This window comes from Myodes glareolus, chromosome 25 (assembly GCF_982192425.1).
Source record: "Myodes glareolus chromosome 25, mMyoGla1.1, whole genome shotgun sequence".
Lineage (NCBI taxonomy): Eukaryota > Metazoa > Chordata > Mammalia > Rodentia > Cricetidae > Myodes > Myodes glareolus.
Genome location: NC_142050.1, coordinates 40,489,271 through 40,502,689, shown reverse-complemented (window position 1 = coordinate 40,502,689; position 13,419 = coordinate 40,489,271). Strand labels below are relative to the sequence as shown.

At 40.6% G+C, this 13,419-nt stretch overlaps 1 protein-coding gene across 1 annotated transcript; it reads left to right on the top strand.

Annotated features, from left to right (window-relative positions):
* Positions 1 to 1,005: 1,005 nt before the first annotated feature.
* On the top strand, positions 1,006 to 8,258 carry LOC146889653 (olfactory receptor 2F1-like). The gene is made up of 3 exons (XM_087901731.1): positions 1,006 to 2,092; positions 4,454 to 4,541; positions 6,935 to 8,258. The coding sequence occupies exon 3, from the start codon at positions 7,217 to 7,219 to the stop codon at positions 8,156 to 8,158; it is 942 nt and encodes a 313-aa protein (XP_087757857.1). The 5' UTR covers positions 1,006 to 2,092; positions 4,454 to 4,541; positions 6,935 to 7,216; the 3' UTR covers positions 8,159 to 8,258.
* Positions 8,259 to 13,419: the final 5,161 nt, after the last annotated feature.

Below are 13,419 nucleotides of genomic sequence, written 5' to 3'. Positions count from 1 at the left end.
GATCTTCTTCCCAATCTTATCAACCTCCTCTTCCCTACAAATTTTCTCCCATTCAGGCCTTCATGATTTATTTTGTGACCCATTGAGTTTAACAAGGGTCATGTGTATAGCCACAAGGTTAGAATTATCCATTGAAGCGTAATGGGTTGACCAATGATTACTGAAGAAAGTATCTGGCATTCACTCAGAATTCATCATTTCAGTGGGTAGAGGTAGGTCTCCATTGATCCCTCCCTCATCAGTGAATGATTATTGTGAGGCCCAGTTTTTTGGAAGCCCAAGGCCCAGGTCCAATGCAAGCAACTGCAGCAGTTATAAGTTAATGATTGCAAAGGCTGTGCTGTTCCCAGAAAATATGTATTTCCCTTAACCCTTTAAGAGTCACTCACTTTCCCAAAGATAATTCACAAGTGCTGGTTATTAAAACAATAGATTAATTTCTGAATTCCATTGTGTCATTATATAAGGACAGGATAAGTCTAAGGATTTTTTTAATTTCAGTTGAATATCTATTTGATAATGATATATGTGTCTTTGCTTTAGACATTTCTAAGTATACATAATCAAAAAAAGAATAAAACACAAATTGTGATCTTATTATTCAGAGATAATCCATGGATTCTTCCTAGACACCACTGCCTTTCCACATCTGAGTTTTCTACAGTCATCTAATTGTTCAGACATATTTTCTACCAACCTACTTTTTTTTTACAATCTAGTTACATATCATCCGTCATTAAAGTGTTTGGGAAGTAGATGTGATGCATTTTTATAAGCAGGAAAGGATTTTAATTATATTAATTATTTATATATTTATATTTATTATTTAAATATATTTATAATAATTTATTCTGGAAAATGGCACCTAAGGGTTCTTCTCTTTTGTCTTTGTAGTGCTCTATCAGTTCTTACAAGAGATGCCTTTTGGCGTTCAGCTTCTCAGCAGTCACTCTTCTCATGAGTCTTTCCTTCATGATGTTGTCCAACTTCTTTTTTATTTTTGCCTTCCCTCTTTCTCTTGGCTGCAATTCCCAGTTACAAGTTCCATGGAACTGGAAGCCTTTTAGTCCTCTGAGGTCCCGAGTTGGGCACAGTGGTGAAAGGAACAGAGATGAGCCTAAGATAGACTGAAGAAGAAGTAAAACAGAAGTACTCAGGTCATTGCCATTGAAGAGATGATCATGATTATCATGAAGGCTTTATCGGTTAATACTGCCCAGTTATCATTGAAATCTTTTAGTATATAACACAATAATATCTGTTTTACTCTTCTCACCTCACCAAAATCTCAGGTTCTATTTCCACACTGGATTGGTGAATGTTGAAAGAAAAAAAAATCCTTACACAACACTGCTTCTGTTTCTCCTAACGATACCATAAGAGATGAAAAACTGTGGAAGATGACCAAACTTTGGAAGACCAAGAGTCACAAAAAGAGGAAAGATGTTAATGAGATCAAACTATGCAAGGAAAGCAGAACATAGTAGAAGGTGATACAGGAGACCACCAAGGAGACGGGGAGCATTTTAGCGACTGTGATGTTGTGTCCTACTTCACCGAACACGACAGTGCTACTGTGTTGCACATACTTCCATCACCATGGTCACCAACTGTTGAGTTGAGAGGAGGAAGGAAGTGGGTATTTTTATCATCTCCCTCTGGAAGACAGACCAGAATCTCTGAGTTATCTAGTCCTCTACTGCTCAACTTATTTCAATTTCTCACACCAGGTCAGGGAAACAATTCTATCCAGACTCCTGCCAAAATTCTCTGAGTATAAGATGAGCCATCGATCGTCTCATTAGCCTAGAAACTGGAAGGATAATTAAAAGTTGAGGCAATAAGTTTTCAAAATGTTGATCCCAAAGGGAACTTTAGAAAGGAAGGTGGGTGGCAGAGATGTAACTGGAGGAAGAGTGTACAAGAATACACCAAGACAAAGTAATTGCTCTCTGGGGATACCGAAGCTCTGAAAGTTCTCAGCTCAGACCGACAAAGCAAAACCTCTCTGCCTAAGAAGACGAACGGCAAGTGCTTCAAAGACTTCCTAAGAGATGAGCCATATGTCCAGCCAAAATGTGTGGTACACAATGTGAGTATCAGCTTCAGGGGCTAGCCCAGAGGGAGCGGTCAGAGGAGGTGGTGAGATGAAAGAGCCCAAACCTCTGGGGGCTTCCACGACTGCTTTTCTAACCTCTAAGGTACGTTTTTTTTTTAGCTGGCTGCAGCTGGACATCTTAAAATTTGTGGTTTAGATTATGTAAGTCATTCGATGAAGTCCTCCTTCCCAGTCAGTCATCCAACACACAATACAACTGAAATGTTCTAAATATATAGACAAACACAAAATATTAGAGCTCATTGGATATTTTCTTGGCCTTGAAACATCTGTACTGTTGGGGTAAGAAGGAATGGACGAGGGATAGGGCTGGTAGATGGCCCAAAGGATGGTATGGAACCCATCTTTTCTAAAAGGTGAGATAGTAAATATTCTCCACTGTCCAGTACCAATAACATAATTTTTAAGGAACTAAAGTAGGTTTAATTTTGATCCAGCTTTAAAAAAAATGAAACAAAAAAAACTTGTTAGTAAGTATCACACTGTAAGAGATGGACTTTGGAAAGAGGCTCATATATCAGAGGTTTAAAAAATGTTTTATCCTTGGACCAACTGGTTTTTCCCAGTTCTAATGATATGCCCTCTTATCCTTATTTCTTTAAATCTTTCTTTGGTCTGTAAGACAAGAAATTTCACTTATTGAACTCACCTCAAAAATAGTTATGTGTGTGACCTGAATCCTAAAACAGGAAACTTAGTGACCCCTCTTTTTAAATTTACTTTTAATTCATTATTTATTTATGTGGGGACATAAAAAGGGCATGCAAGTAGAAGTCAGAGGACAACTTGTATAGGAGGAGGTTCTCTCTTCTTTCTAGGTGGATTTCAGGGGTCAGACTCAAGTTGTGAAACTTAATGGCAGGCTCCTTCATCCATTGATCTGTCTCTTACCCCTGACCCTTACTTCTTGCTAACAATTTTATTATGTATATATAGAGTTATGAAAGATCAGAGAATTGTTTTCCTAATATGCTGCTTTAAAATCCCATAAATATTTTTAATATTAAATTTTTATCACATTATATATTTATCACAAACATCTCTAACTAGATGAAATATTAATGTTTTTCAACATTAATATTGAACTGAACAAGTGAAAAATATCTATGCTACAGAACTGTGTAACTTAGTGACTGATGAAAATTAGACAAAGATGAAATTCTGTGCAGGCAGAAAGTCAGGTCCCATTGTCCTAGCATTCTTGCCATCACTTCCAGTTCAGAGGAGCAGACATTGGTTGTTTCTTAGTTCTACTTTGTAGCTTCTGTTTCTACTGCCTGGGACACAGTCAGGACCTGTCTTCAGTTCCTGAGACGATGTTGGGACTTCCCCTGAGAAGGGCATCATGGCACAATCTCTCCTTCTTCCTTGCAAGAACAAGTTTCTGCACACAGAGGGCTCCCTCACCTGTTGACCCTTATAATCTCTGCTCCTGTCACAGGTTGGGTCCTTGCCAGTACACAGCATAAGTTTACCACATTCAGAAAGGGGAAATGGAATTCCCTTATTATCTGAAGAAGCTGAGAGCAAGACCGTATATTAAGAAAAAGTTGGTCCTTTTATAAAACCAACATCAAAATATTACTAGAACAAAGAGATGGTGAGTTCATTTTTTATATAACAGTGGTATGGACACTGATTATACATAGATGCTGCCTTGGTTCCTGAAATGTCTTGAAACATGACTTTTGCAATTAAATTTGGTCATTAGAAGTTATTGTAAATGACCTTGTGTCCCTCCCCCATTCTGTTAGCGTTCTGGTCTCCTGGACTTCCTACTGTCCCTTGTCCTCATGCTCGTAGAGAGACAAGTGATGTGGACTTTCTGAGTGCAGGAGCAGTGCCTGGTAGGGAGTTACTGAGTGTTTTCCCAAGATGCATTCATGTTTACTGGTTCATCTGGCCTCACTCGACATACTCTGCCGAAACCTTTATTTATTTGTTGTTGTTCAGTGTTTCCGATGAAGAAAACAGAGGTAGGGAAGTCAAGAAACCTGTAACAGGGCAGCCTCCTCAAACAGACAAGCTGGACCTCAGATACTCTGATGGCGCATTCAATGCATTGCCTGCTCTACAAAGCAAGATACCATTCTAGATCTGCTGTCTATGGCCATCAAGTATACTTATCCTTAGACTCTATCTGTCAACAACTACTTCTGCCTCTCACTTATAGGTTAGGAAGCACCTGAGATCATAACTACAGCTTCAGATTGGCCCTGAGGTGAATTTGAGACTTGAACTTGAGCAGGTGACCTCAGCTGGCCCCCTGGGTTCTTTAGATATGAAACAAGAGGGAGGAGATAAGACCTTCATGTTTGCTTCTATTTCTAGCAGGATTGACCACAATCTGGATGGGATCTGGATCATTCACACTCGTCAGAAGATGAGGATTCTGTCTATAGCAACAAGTGATCTGGGAATGGTAACATGTCCAAATTGAACCACTTCCTCTGCTAACTCAGTGGACAGTCTCTGGACTGTTCCAGTGTTCTGAATCCCATCCAGCACCTCCTAATCTCAACCCTACCCACTAACCTTCACTGGGTACCTAAAGTCACTTTTTTAAATTTATTTTTTAAAAAGAAAACAAACTATTTTTTTCATTATACATACCAATTCAAGTTCCCACTCCCTCTCCTCTTTCCCATTCCCTCAATATACCCTCCCATTCCACCCCCATCCACTCCTCAGAGAGGGAAAAGGCACATTGCTTTGGGGAAGGTCCAAGGTCCTCCCTAATATAGCTAGGCTGAGCAAGGTATCCATCTAAATAGAATAAGTTCTCCAAAAACAGTAGGGATAAATCCTGGTGACATTGCCAGTGGTCCCTCAGTCTGCCCCAGACATACAACTGTCAACCACAATCCAAGGGACTAGTTTGGTCCTATGCTTGTTCCTTCCCAGTCTGGCTGGAGTTAGTGAGCTTTCGTTAGCTCAGGTAGACTGTTTCAGTGGGTGCACCCACCATGGTCTTGACCTCTTTGCTCATATTCTCATTCCTCCCACTCTTCAACAGGACTGTGGGAGCTCAGTCCAGTGCTCCGATGTGGGTCTCTGCCTCTGTTTCCGTCAGTTGCTGGGTAAAGGTTCTATGGTGATATTTAAGATATTCATCAGTCTAACTACAGAGCAAGTCAAGATCAGGCCCCCTCTCCTCCATTGCTTAGTGTCTTAGCTGGGTCATCCTTGTAGATTCCTGGGAATTTTTCTAGAGACAGGTTTCTTGTTAACCCTATAACAGCTCCCTCACTCGAGATATCTCTTTCCTTGCTCTCATCTCTGTCCTTCCGTCTTCTCGATTAACCCATTCCCTCAAATTTTCTTCAACCTTCCCCTTCTCTCCTCCTCTTCCCCTTCCACCCTCTCTTCTCCCCCCACCCCTGTGCTCCCAATTTTGTCAGGCGATCTTGTCTGTTTAGACCTAAAGTCACTTTCTGCCTGTCACGGTTGCCGCAGTGATATCTTCTGGTCAGGATCAAAGCCAAAGGGAAGCCAGAGCTGCCTGCACTATTCAGCAACTCTCTACTCTCCCTTGCAAAAATCTAAGTGGGCGTCTACCCTCTGTTTCCAGCCAGGGGAAATCAAAACAGAATTATGCTTTTCAGAACTCTCATGATTGATGATGTGACTCCATTGTAGCCGTATTAAAGATAATATACAGTATTTATATTGCTTGGCTGTATATGCACAGACTGGTTCATTGACTTCCAGGACTGCACAAAGGTTCATTTCTTTTATTTCTGATTTGATTCTGCATACCCACTGATTTCCAAAGAACAGAGTCTTAATATTAAAAGGAAAGATTTCCCAAAAGACTGGCTGAGAGAAGGGAGCCTAGTATGTTCAATACACTTTCCAATAAACGTGTTATTTTCCTGTTAAATATTTTGAGTAAAAGAAGCATACCTAGAGATTATACTGCCAGTAAGAAATCTGAGGGAATTTAATTGGAGTTTCCCAAGAACCAGTGAGTCACCATGATAGACAGATGGTGATCTAGTGCAAACTCAGATGAGGAAGAACTCACAACAGTGAAAGGATTGAGAGTTTTCCCATCATTTCCCGCTTGGTGTCAGTGTGTCTGCTCCCACGGCTCACCAGAAGCTCGCAGCACACTACCCTTTCATCGCCTTCTTAAACAGCTAAATAAATGCTCAACACTTCCCAGACTAGTTACATGTAATAACGACATAAGGAACATCCACAATGATAATTTAATTACGAAGGCTGAAATTTAATTATCCAAGCACTGACCTTGTTCCTCTCATAATGCTTAATGCAATTAAATTAATTTTGTAATTTTTAAATTAATCTCTGTGTCCCTGGTTAAATTATGAGAACCAAGAGAGCAAGACTTGTGAGTCTGTATTTTTTCTCTCTCTCAGAGACAGGAACAACAACAATGAAAACCCACACCATTTCCAGGACACAGCAGATTCCCATCTCAAAGAGAGTCCCTCCTTGGGGATGGTTGGTGCAGTGAGGAGGATGTGAGAGCATTCTCTTCCACACCATCATTTAAACTGGAACTCACCAGGAACAGGAAGTACAACTCAATGGATGCTAACAAAATGGCATTCAGGAGTGCTGAAGCAGCCCTTCTATACCCAGTGGTACCTGTAAGACTTGCACAGTTATTGTCTGACATTGAAGAATCTACCTTTCTTTGCTGTTTCCCATTTTCATTAAAAACCTTTTGCACTTTTACATCTTCCTTCCTGAGGTTTTCTTTCACTTTCATTTTTTCATCTCGTATTACTCTCTCCTCTTTTCCACCATCCATTGTATTTCTTCTCTTTCCTTCTACACTGACAGATTGCCCCCTGTATTTCAACTTGTGGAGTCCTGGACATAGAAGGATGATTGAAGTGGGATTAGCTCCTCAGAGCCACATACACTTGAGTCAGCAGCCATGTCTTCCTTCCTCCACTGCCTCGACTACATTCTTCCCTACTCACCTAAATTAAAGAACCAGGCTATGTCCCAGGTCCAGCTCCAATCACAACCTAGGACTCAGTGCAAGACTTTTGGTGGCACCTGTACTTGCCCTCCCTGACTTGTCCTTCCCTATTTCTGGCCAGCTGACCCAGCTGTTCCATGTGGAGAGAAAACGTGAGCTGGGTGAGTGAGTTTGTCCTGATGGGTCTCTCCAGTGACAAGCACATCCAAGCTGGACTCTTTGTCCTCTTTGGGGCCACATACCTGCTGACTCTGCTGGGCAATGGACTCATCGTCGTTCTGATTGCACTGGACCCACGGCTCCACCTGCCCATGTATTTCTTCCTCTGCCACCTGTCAGTGGTGGACATCTGCTACACCTCCAGTGGGGTCCCCCAGATGCTGGCGCACTTCCTCATGGAGAGGAAGACCATCTCTTTTGCCCTATGTGGGACTCAGCATTTCTTTGCTCTGGCCCTAGGAGGGACTGAGTTCCTGCTGCTGGCTGCCATGGCCTATGATCGCTATGTGGCTGTCTGTGATCCACTACGGTACACCGTGGTCATGAGTCCAAGACTCTGCATGGTTCTGGCAGGTGTCTCTTGGCTTGTGGGTGTGGTGAATTCTGCTGTGGAGACAGCGGTCACCATGCGCCTTCCCACCTGTGGGCACAACGTGCTCAACCATGTGGCCTGTGAGACACTGGCCCTTGTCAGGCTGGCCTGTGTGGACGTCACCCTCAACCAGGTGGTGATACTGGCCTCTAGTGTGGTGGTGCTGCTGGTGCCCTGCTGCCTGGTCTCTCTGTCCTATGCCCACATTGTGGCTGCCATCTTGAAGATCCGCTCCACCCAGGGACGCCGCAAAGCCTTCGGGACCTGTGCCTCCCACCTGACTGTGGTCTCCATGTCATATGGAATGGCCCTCTTCACACACATGGAGCCCCCCTCCACAGCTTCTGCTGAGCAGGACAAGTTGGTAGTGGTCTTCTATGCTGTGGTGACCCCCATGCTGAATCCTCTCATCTACAGTCTGAGGAACAAGGATGTGAAGGCTGCTCTGAGTCAAGTTCTGATGAAAAACTTCAAGTCAAAGAATTAGGAAGCAATTCTGTAAAGGGGCCATTTCTCTTCATAGCAGGAGTGGGGGTATATAACTCCTTATAGTGTGCATGTTAGTGTGCTTACGTATATAACTTCTCATGGTGTGCATCTGTTTGTGTACACAGGACTGTGATATATATATATATGATACGTATATATATATATGATATGAATATATATATATATATATATGTTTCTTTGAGTTAAAACAGAACTAAGATTTTCTTTTGGTTCCTTCCTTATCCCAGAGAAAGTGAATTGTACATAATTAAAATTATCCAACCTACAAAAAAATTAAATGAAATATATTTATTTTCTTAAATGAAAAAAAAGAGAAATGACACAGCAGATATAGTGATTAGAAAGAATTACCCTCATCAAACATGCACACAATTTATGCCAAGATCCTTTTCAGGGCTAGAATCTCCAAATATATAGAAATCAGACAGAAAGAAAGAAGAAATAAATAGCAAATTGCACAATTTTCTCGGCTTATTGATCAAATTGGCCTTAGGACAGAAAAATAAATGTCATCTGATTCCCACTTGGTGTAGCCCATCTTACTAGGGTGTGGAGCTCACACAGATCAGGAGCCAAGTTATACTCATGATCCCCAAGCCCTAGTGAGCAAGCTTTGGTCACGTGCAAGTCCCAAGGGCTTCACTTGCCTTCTTTCCACTTCCAGCTTGCAGAGAAGGCAGGTGGCAGGCCAGCAGGACACCAAATCCGGGCCTCAAACTCATGTTCTCTATACAATAAACACATTCAACTCATGAAAAGTCAGGGATGTATTCAAAAGTTGTGCTTGGTTATAAGGACACACCATGCATGACCAGAGGTGAGCCACAGTATGACTCAAGGAAAGAATCTTTTCCTCATTAGAAATCATCTGACTCACCCCTCTAACACATCTTCTAAACATCCTGGAGAACAGAACAAAATGGTAACTGGATGCTGTCAAATATTTAAAACAATTCTTCTGATGTATATTAAGCACCTCTCATCCAAAAGCTGGAGAGACAGCTCAGTGGTGAAGGGCACTTGCTCTTACCAAGGAGCTGGGTTCCATTACCAGCACACATACCAGCTCATTACCATCTGCAACTCTAGTCCCTTGGGATCTGACATCATCTTCTGATCTCGGCTAACACTGCACACATGTGGTGCACAGACACCTACCTGTGCAGGAAAAACACCCCCATTCATTTTATTTCTTTTAAAAGGAGAAGAGAAAGGCAATTTTTTTTAATTCTGAATATTAGATATCTCAAGTGGGTCATATCAACAAAACAAACAAACCACAAAATAAGCAAGGCAAGTTTTATTACACACATTAGAAATAACTCACTGACTCCAGACTGATGGTGGGGGGGGGACCTGCATAGGCCCAAACTAGGCCCTCTGAATGTTGGTGACAGTTGTGTGGCTGGGGCAGTCTGTCCTACAGGACCACTGGCAGTGGGACCAGGATTTATCCCTAGTGCTTGAACTGGCTTTTTGGGATCCATTTTCTTTAGACAAATATCTTGCTCAGCCTAGATACAATGGGGAGGGTCTTGATCCTGCCTCAAAGTGATGTGTCAGACTTTGATTTTCCCATGGGAAGCCTTATCCTCTCTGAGGAGTGGATGTGGAATGGGATGGGGGAAAGTGGGGAGAGCGGGAGGAGGAAAAAGAGAGAGAACTGGGATCGGTGTGCAAAGTGAGAAAAGACTTATAAAAAAATAAACGAGGAAAAAAGAAACATTCTTTAGATTGAAGGGAAGAGAAACATCATGAATTTCTAGTAAAATTTTAAATAAAGATTAAATTTAATTCCTTGGAATTTGGTATAATCACAAAATCATGCCTCAGCAAATCTAACTTCAGGATCTTTTCATCATTTTTTTTGATCTTTTCATCAATTTCTAAACAACCATCACTTCCCAGCTCCCAACAAAGACTGTCATGCTTTCTGTCTATTTATGGATTTGCCAGTTATGAAGATGTTATATAAGTAGACCTATAAAATACCTGGTCTTTCTCTTAACATGGTGTTTTTTAACTTGGTCCTTATAATTTGTGGCCAGGCTTCACTCCTTTATGTGGCTGAACCATACTCTGCTGTGCATATATATTGAAGGCGTAAGTCACAGACAATCCCACACCAGTTTGGAATTATGATTAATAGAATGGTTATTTATTCAAAGGGGAAAAAACTTACAGATTACCGTCCCAGACAACAGCCCCTCCGCGCGAACAGGAAAGGAGTCCAGGGGCCGGAAACGGAGCCGGAAGACAAAGACAGAGTGGAGGACAGCCGTTGCTTTTTTTAAAGGGAGAGAGACCACGCCCCAATGGGCTGGTAACTCAGCGGCGATTGGCTGAAGGAGCTGAAGGAACTCCCACAGCATCTCCCCCCTTTTGTTTAAGTAAGAGAGTTCTAAGCCTACTACGCAATTATATACAATAAGTACAAACCTACGAAATTATATACAATAAATACAAATATCCTATTTTAACTAGCTTAAGTCTTGTATAACAAATAACTTGGCCAAGTCATGAAAGGAAAGTAACTACATTTATATAATCTTCAATCCCATCGAAGATCTGAGAAGGGAAATAACGTTATCTGAGTAATTAGGAAGTGCAATCAAACAACTTCCAGAACATGTACCAAATCGCAGAGACAACTGGCTACCTGGACAAACACCCAAAGTCACATTTGCAGCGTTGAAGCAACCAACTTTGGCTAAGGCCTGATGTAACTGACATACCATTTTCAAAGGCAAGAAACTTCAAAACTATCTTACCCTGTCTTGGCAGGATATGACAGTCTTGTTTTATCCATTTACGGATATTCTGTAACTCTGTCAGTAGTTGAGGTATGAGCATTTCTTTACCCAAAGGCCAGTTCTGCCAAGAAGAAAGGCTCCAGGTGGAGTGTCTTTGGTGCTCAACATTCTCTCGGGCATAGATCAGTGTTGCCAGGAGTGATTGTGTCTCCCTACCATAGAACTCTGAATTAGATTAAAGGCCATTTTCTACAGCTCTTTGAAGAGGTTGAAGATTATCTATCTATACTGAATATAATCTCTATATATCTAAAGAACCTGATTAGTCTAATTATAAATGACAAACTTAGATGACTGTTGATCTATATAATTCTCAATATCTATCTAACTTAAAAACTGAGATAATAAACAACTGTGCAATAAATGAGGACAATGTGACTTCCAAATATAAACAATGTGCAAGTATACATTGCAATATGGTAAATATATATATCAATACATAAACAATATATAAGTATCTTAATCAGAGGTAGAAGTGTACAATGCAATATGGTAAATATACATATATCAATACAATATATATATACAAATACATAAAAATGTTTTAAACAGAGGTAGAAGCATGAAGCATGCATGCATAAAATAGTCAACATAATTTAACTTTGTATCAATATATAAGAATCGATACCAATATGTTTGTCTAAAAGCAATAACTCACAAGTACAAATCTATTTATCCCATAATCCAATTATCCCTCTTTTTTTTTTAAGATTCCTGTGCTTATAAAATTCCTCCCCCAACCCTCAACCGTATACTAATTATAACCAACCCCTAAATGATGTCCCTAAACCCAAGGACAAACTTTACTGGGAGAGGGGACGTCGTTCTCTAGAATTACTTCCAGCTGTCATGGGGGCAACGTTCTTTCTGGGGGATCCTGTGAAAGTAAAATGATGGTTAAATTTCAAGATCAATGTCTTTTAAAATTGCAAATAGTCTCTGAGTATTTTGTGGAGGTCTGGCCAGAATGTTGTACAAGATGTGCACCATTTCAGCACGTTGGAACCGTCTTGTGCAGCTGGTACCCAAAACAGGTCTTGTAGTAGCGCTATCAGTATCATGACGTCATATCAACCAGGTGGAGTTGTTGTTATGGGGCCTCATCTTCTTCCTGGAAACTTCAAATGTCACTGTAGGAAAAACTCATTGTTCATTGTGGAAAACTTAAACATTAATTATATAGACATATACATGAATACCTATATTCAATGAGAGACATGATAGATATATTTAATGAAGGTATGATAGATATGAAGAAAAGTAAAGATGTTTTCTAAACTCATATTTCTTTCTGTCCCATATCATGGCTCTTGACATGAGACAGAAACTCCAGAAACTCTGGGTTTTTCTTTAAACAACAGGCTTGGAATTAGAGAGGGACTGAGCCAGAGTCCAACTCTAAAACCAGCTCTATAAATTTAGAAATATGATTTAGTATATGGTACTTACAGAACCTATTCAGTTTTCTTGATAGTCCCTATTGGGCCGTTATTTTCCATCTGTCAGTATTCAAATATCCAGGGTCCCTTGAACTTTTCAAAGATCAGTGTTTTCCTGTGGAGATAAGAACAGAACCCTGCCCCCATTCTATATGCTTTTCTTACCACCTGTACGGTTATCATCATTGTAGATGCTGTCATTTCTCCTTTCCAAGAGGTTTCTCCTCTTCAAATCGAACCTTTATTAATTTTGATGGTATCCACAATTTTTCTTCTCCTGTGGAAACAAGAGCAAAACCCCTTCCCCAACGTAGCACATCTCCTGGCTTCCATTGAGAGGTCAGCACGTCTTTGAAATAAACAGGTTGGTTTAGTTCAGAAGTTTTTTCCATTATCCAATGCCTCTCTGCTGCTGTTGTTCCTTTCTCATTAGCATTAAGAAAATTCAAGGTTAATAAAGCATTATGCAATCTATTTCTGGGGGTATCTTTCATCCCTTTCTGTTTGTTTAGCATATCCTTTATAGTACGATTTGATCTTTCTATAACTGCCTGACCTGTAGGATTATTTGGTATACCTGTAACGTGTTTTATATTATAATAAGCAAAGAAGCGTTTCATTTTCTTAGATACATATGCTGGACCATTGTCTGTCTTTATTTGTGCAGGTATACCCATGATGGCCATAACTTCCAATAAATGTGTGATTACCGAATCAGCCTTTTCTGAGCTCAGGGCAGTTGCCCATTGAAAACCTGAATACGTGTCTATGGTGTGGTGTACATATTTTAATTTACCAAATTCCATAAAGTGGAACACATCCATCTGCCAGATTTCATTCCTTTGAGTACCCTTTGGGTTACTCCCTGCAGGCAACGGTGTTTGATTATAGAAAGAACAAGTAGGACATCTCTTTATAATGTCCTTAGCTTGTTGCCATGTAATGGAAAACTCTTTCTTTAAGCCTTTACTATTGACATGATGTTT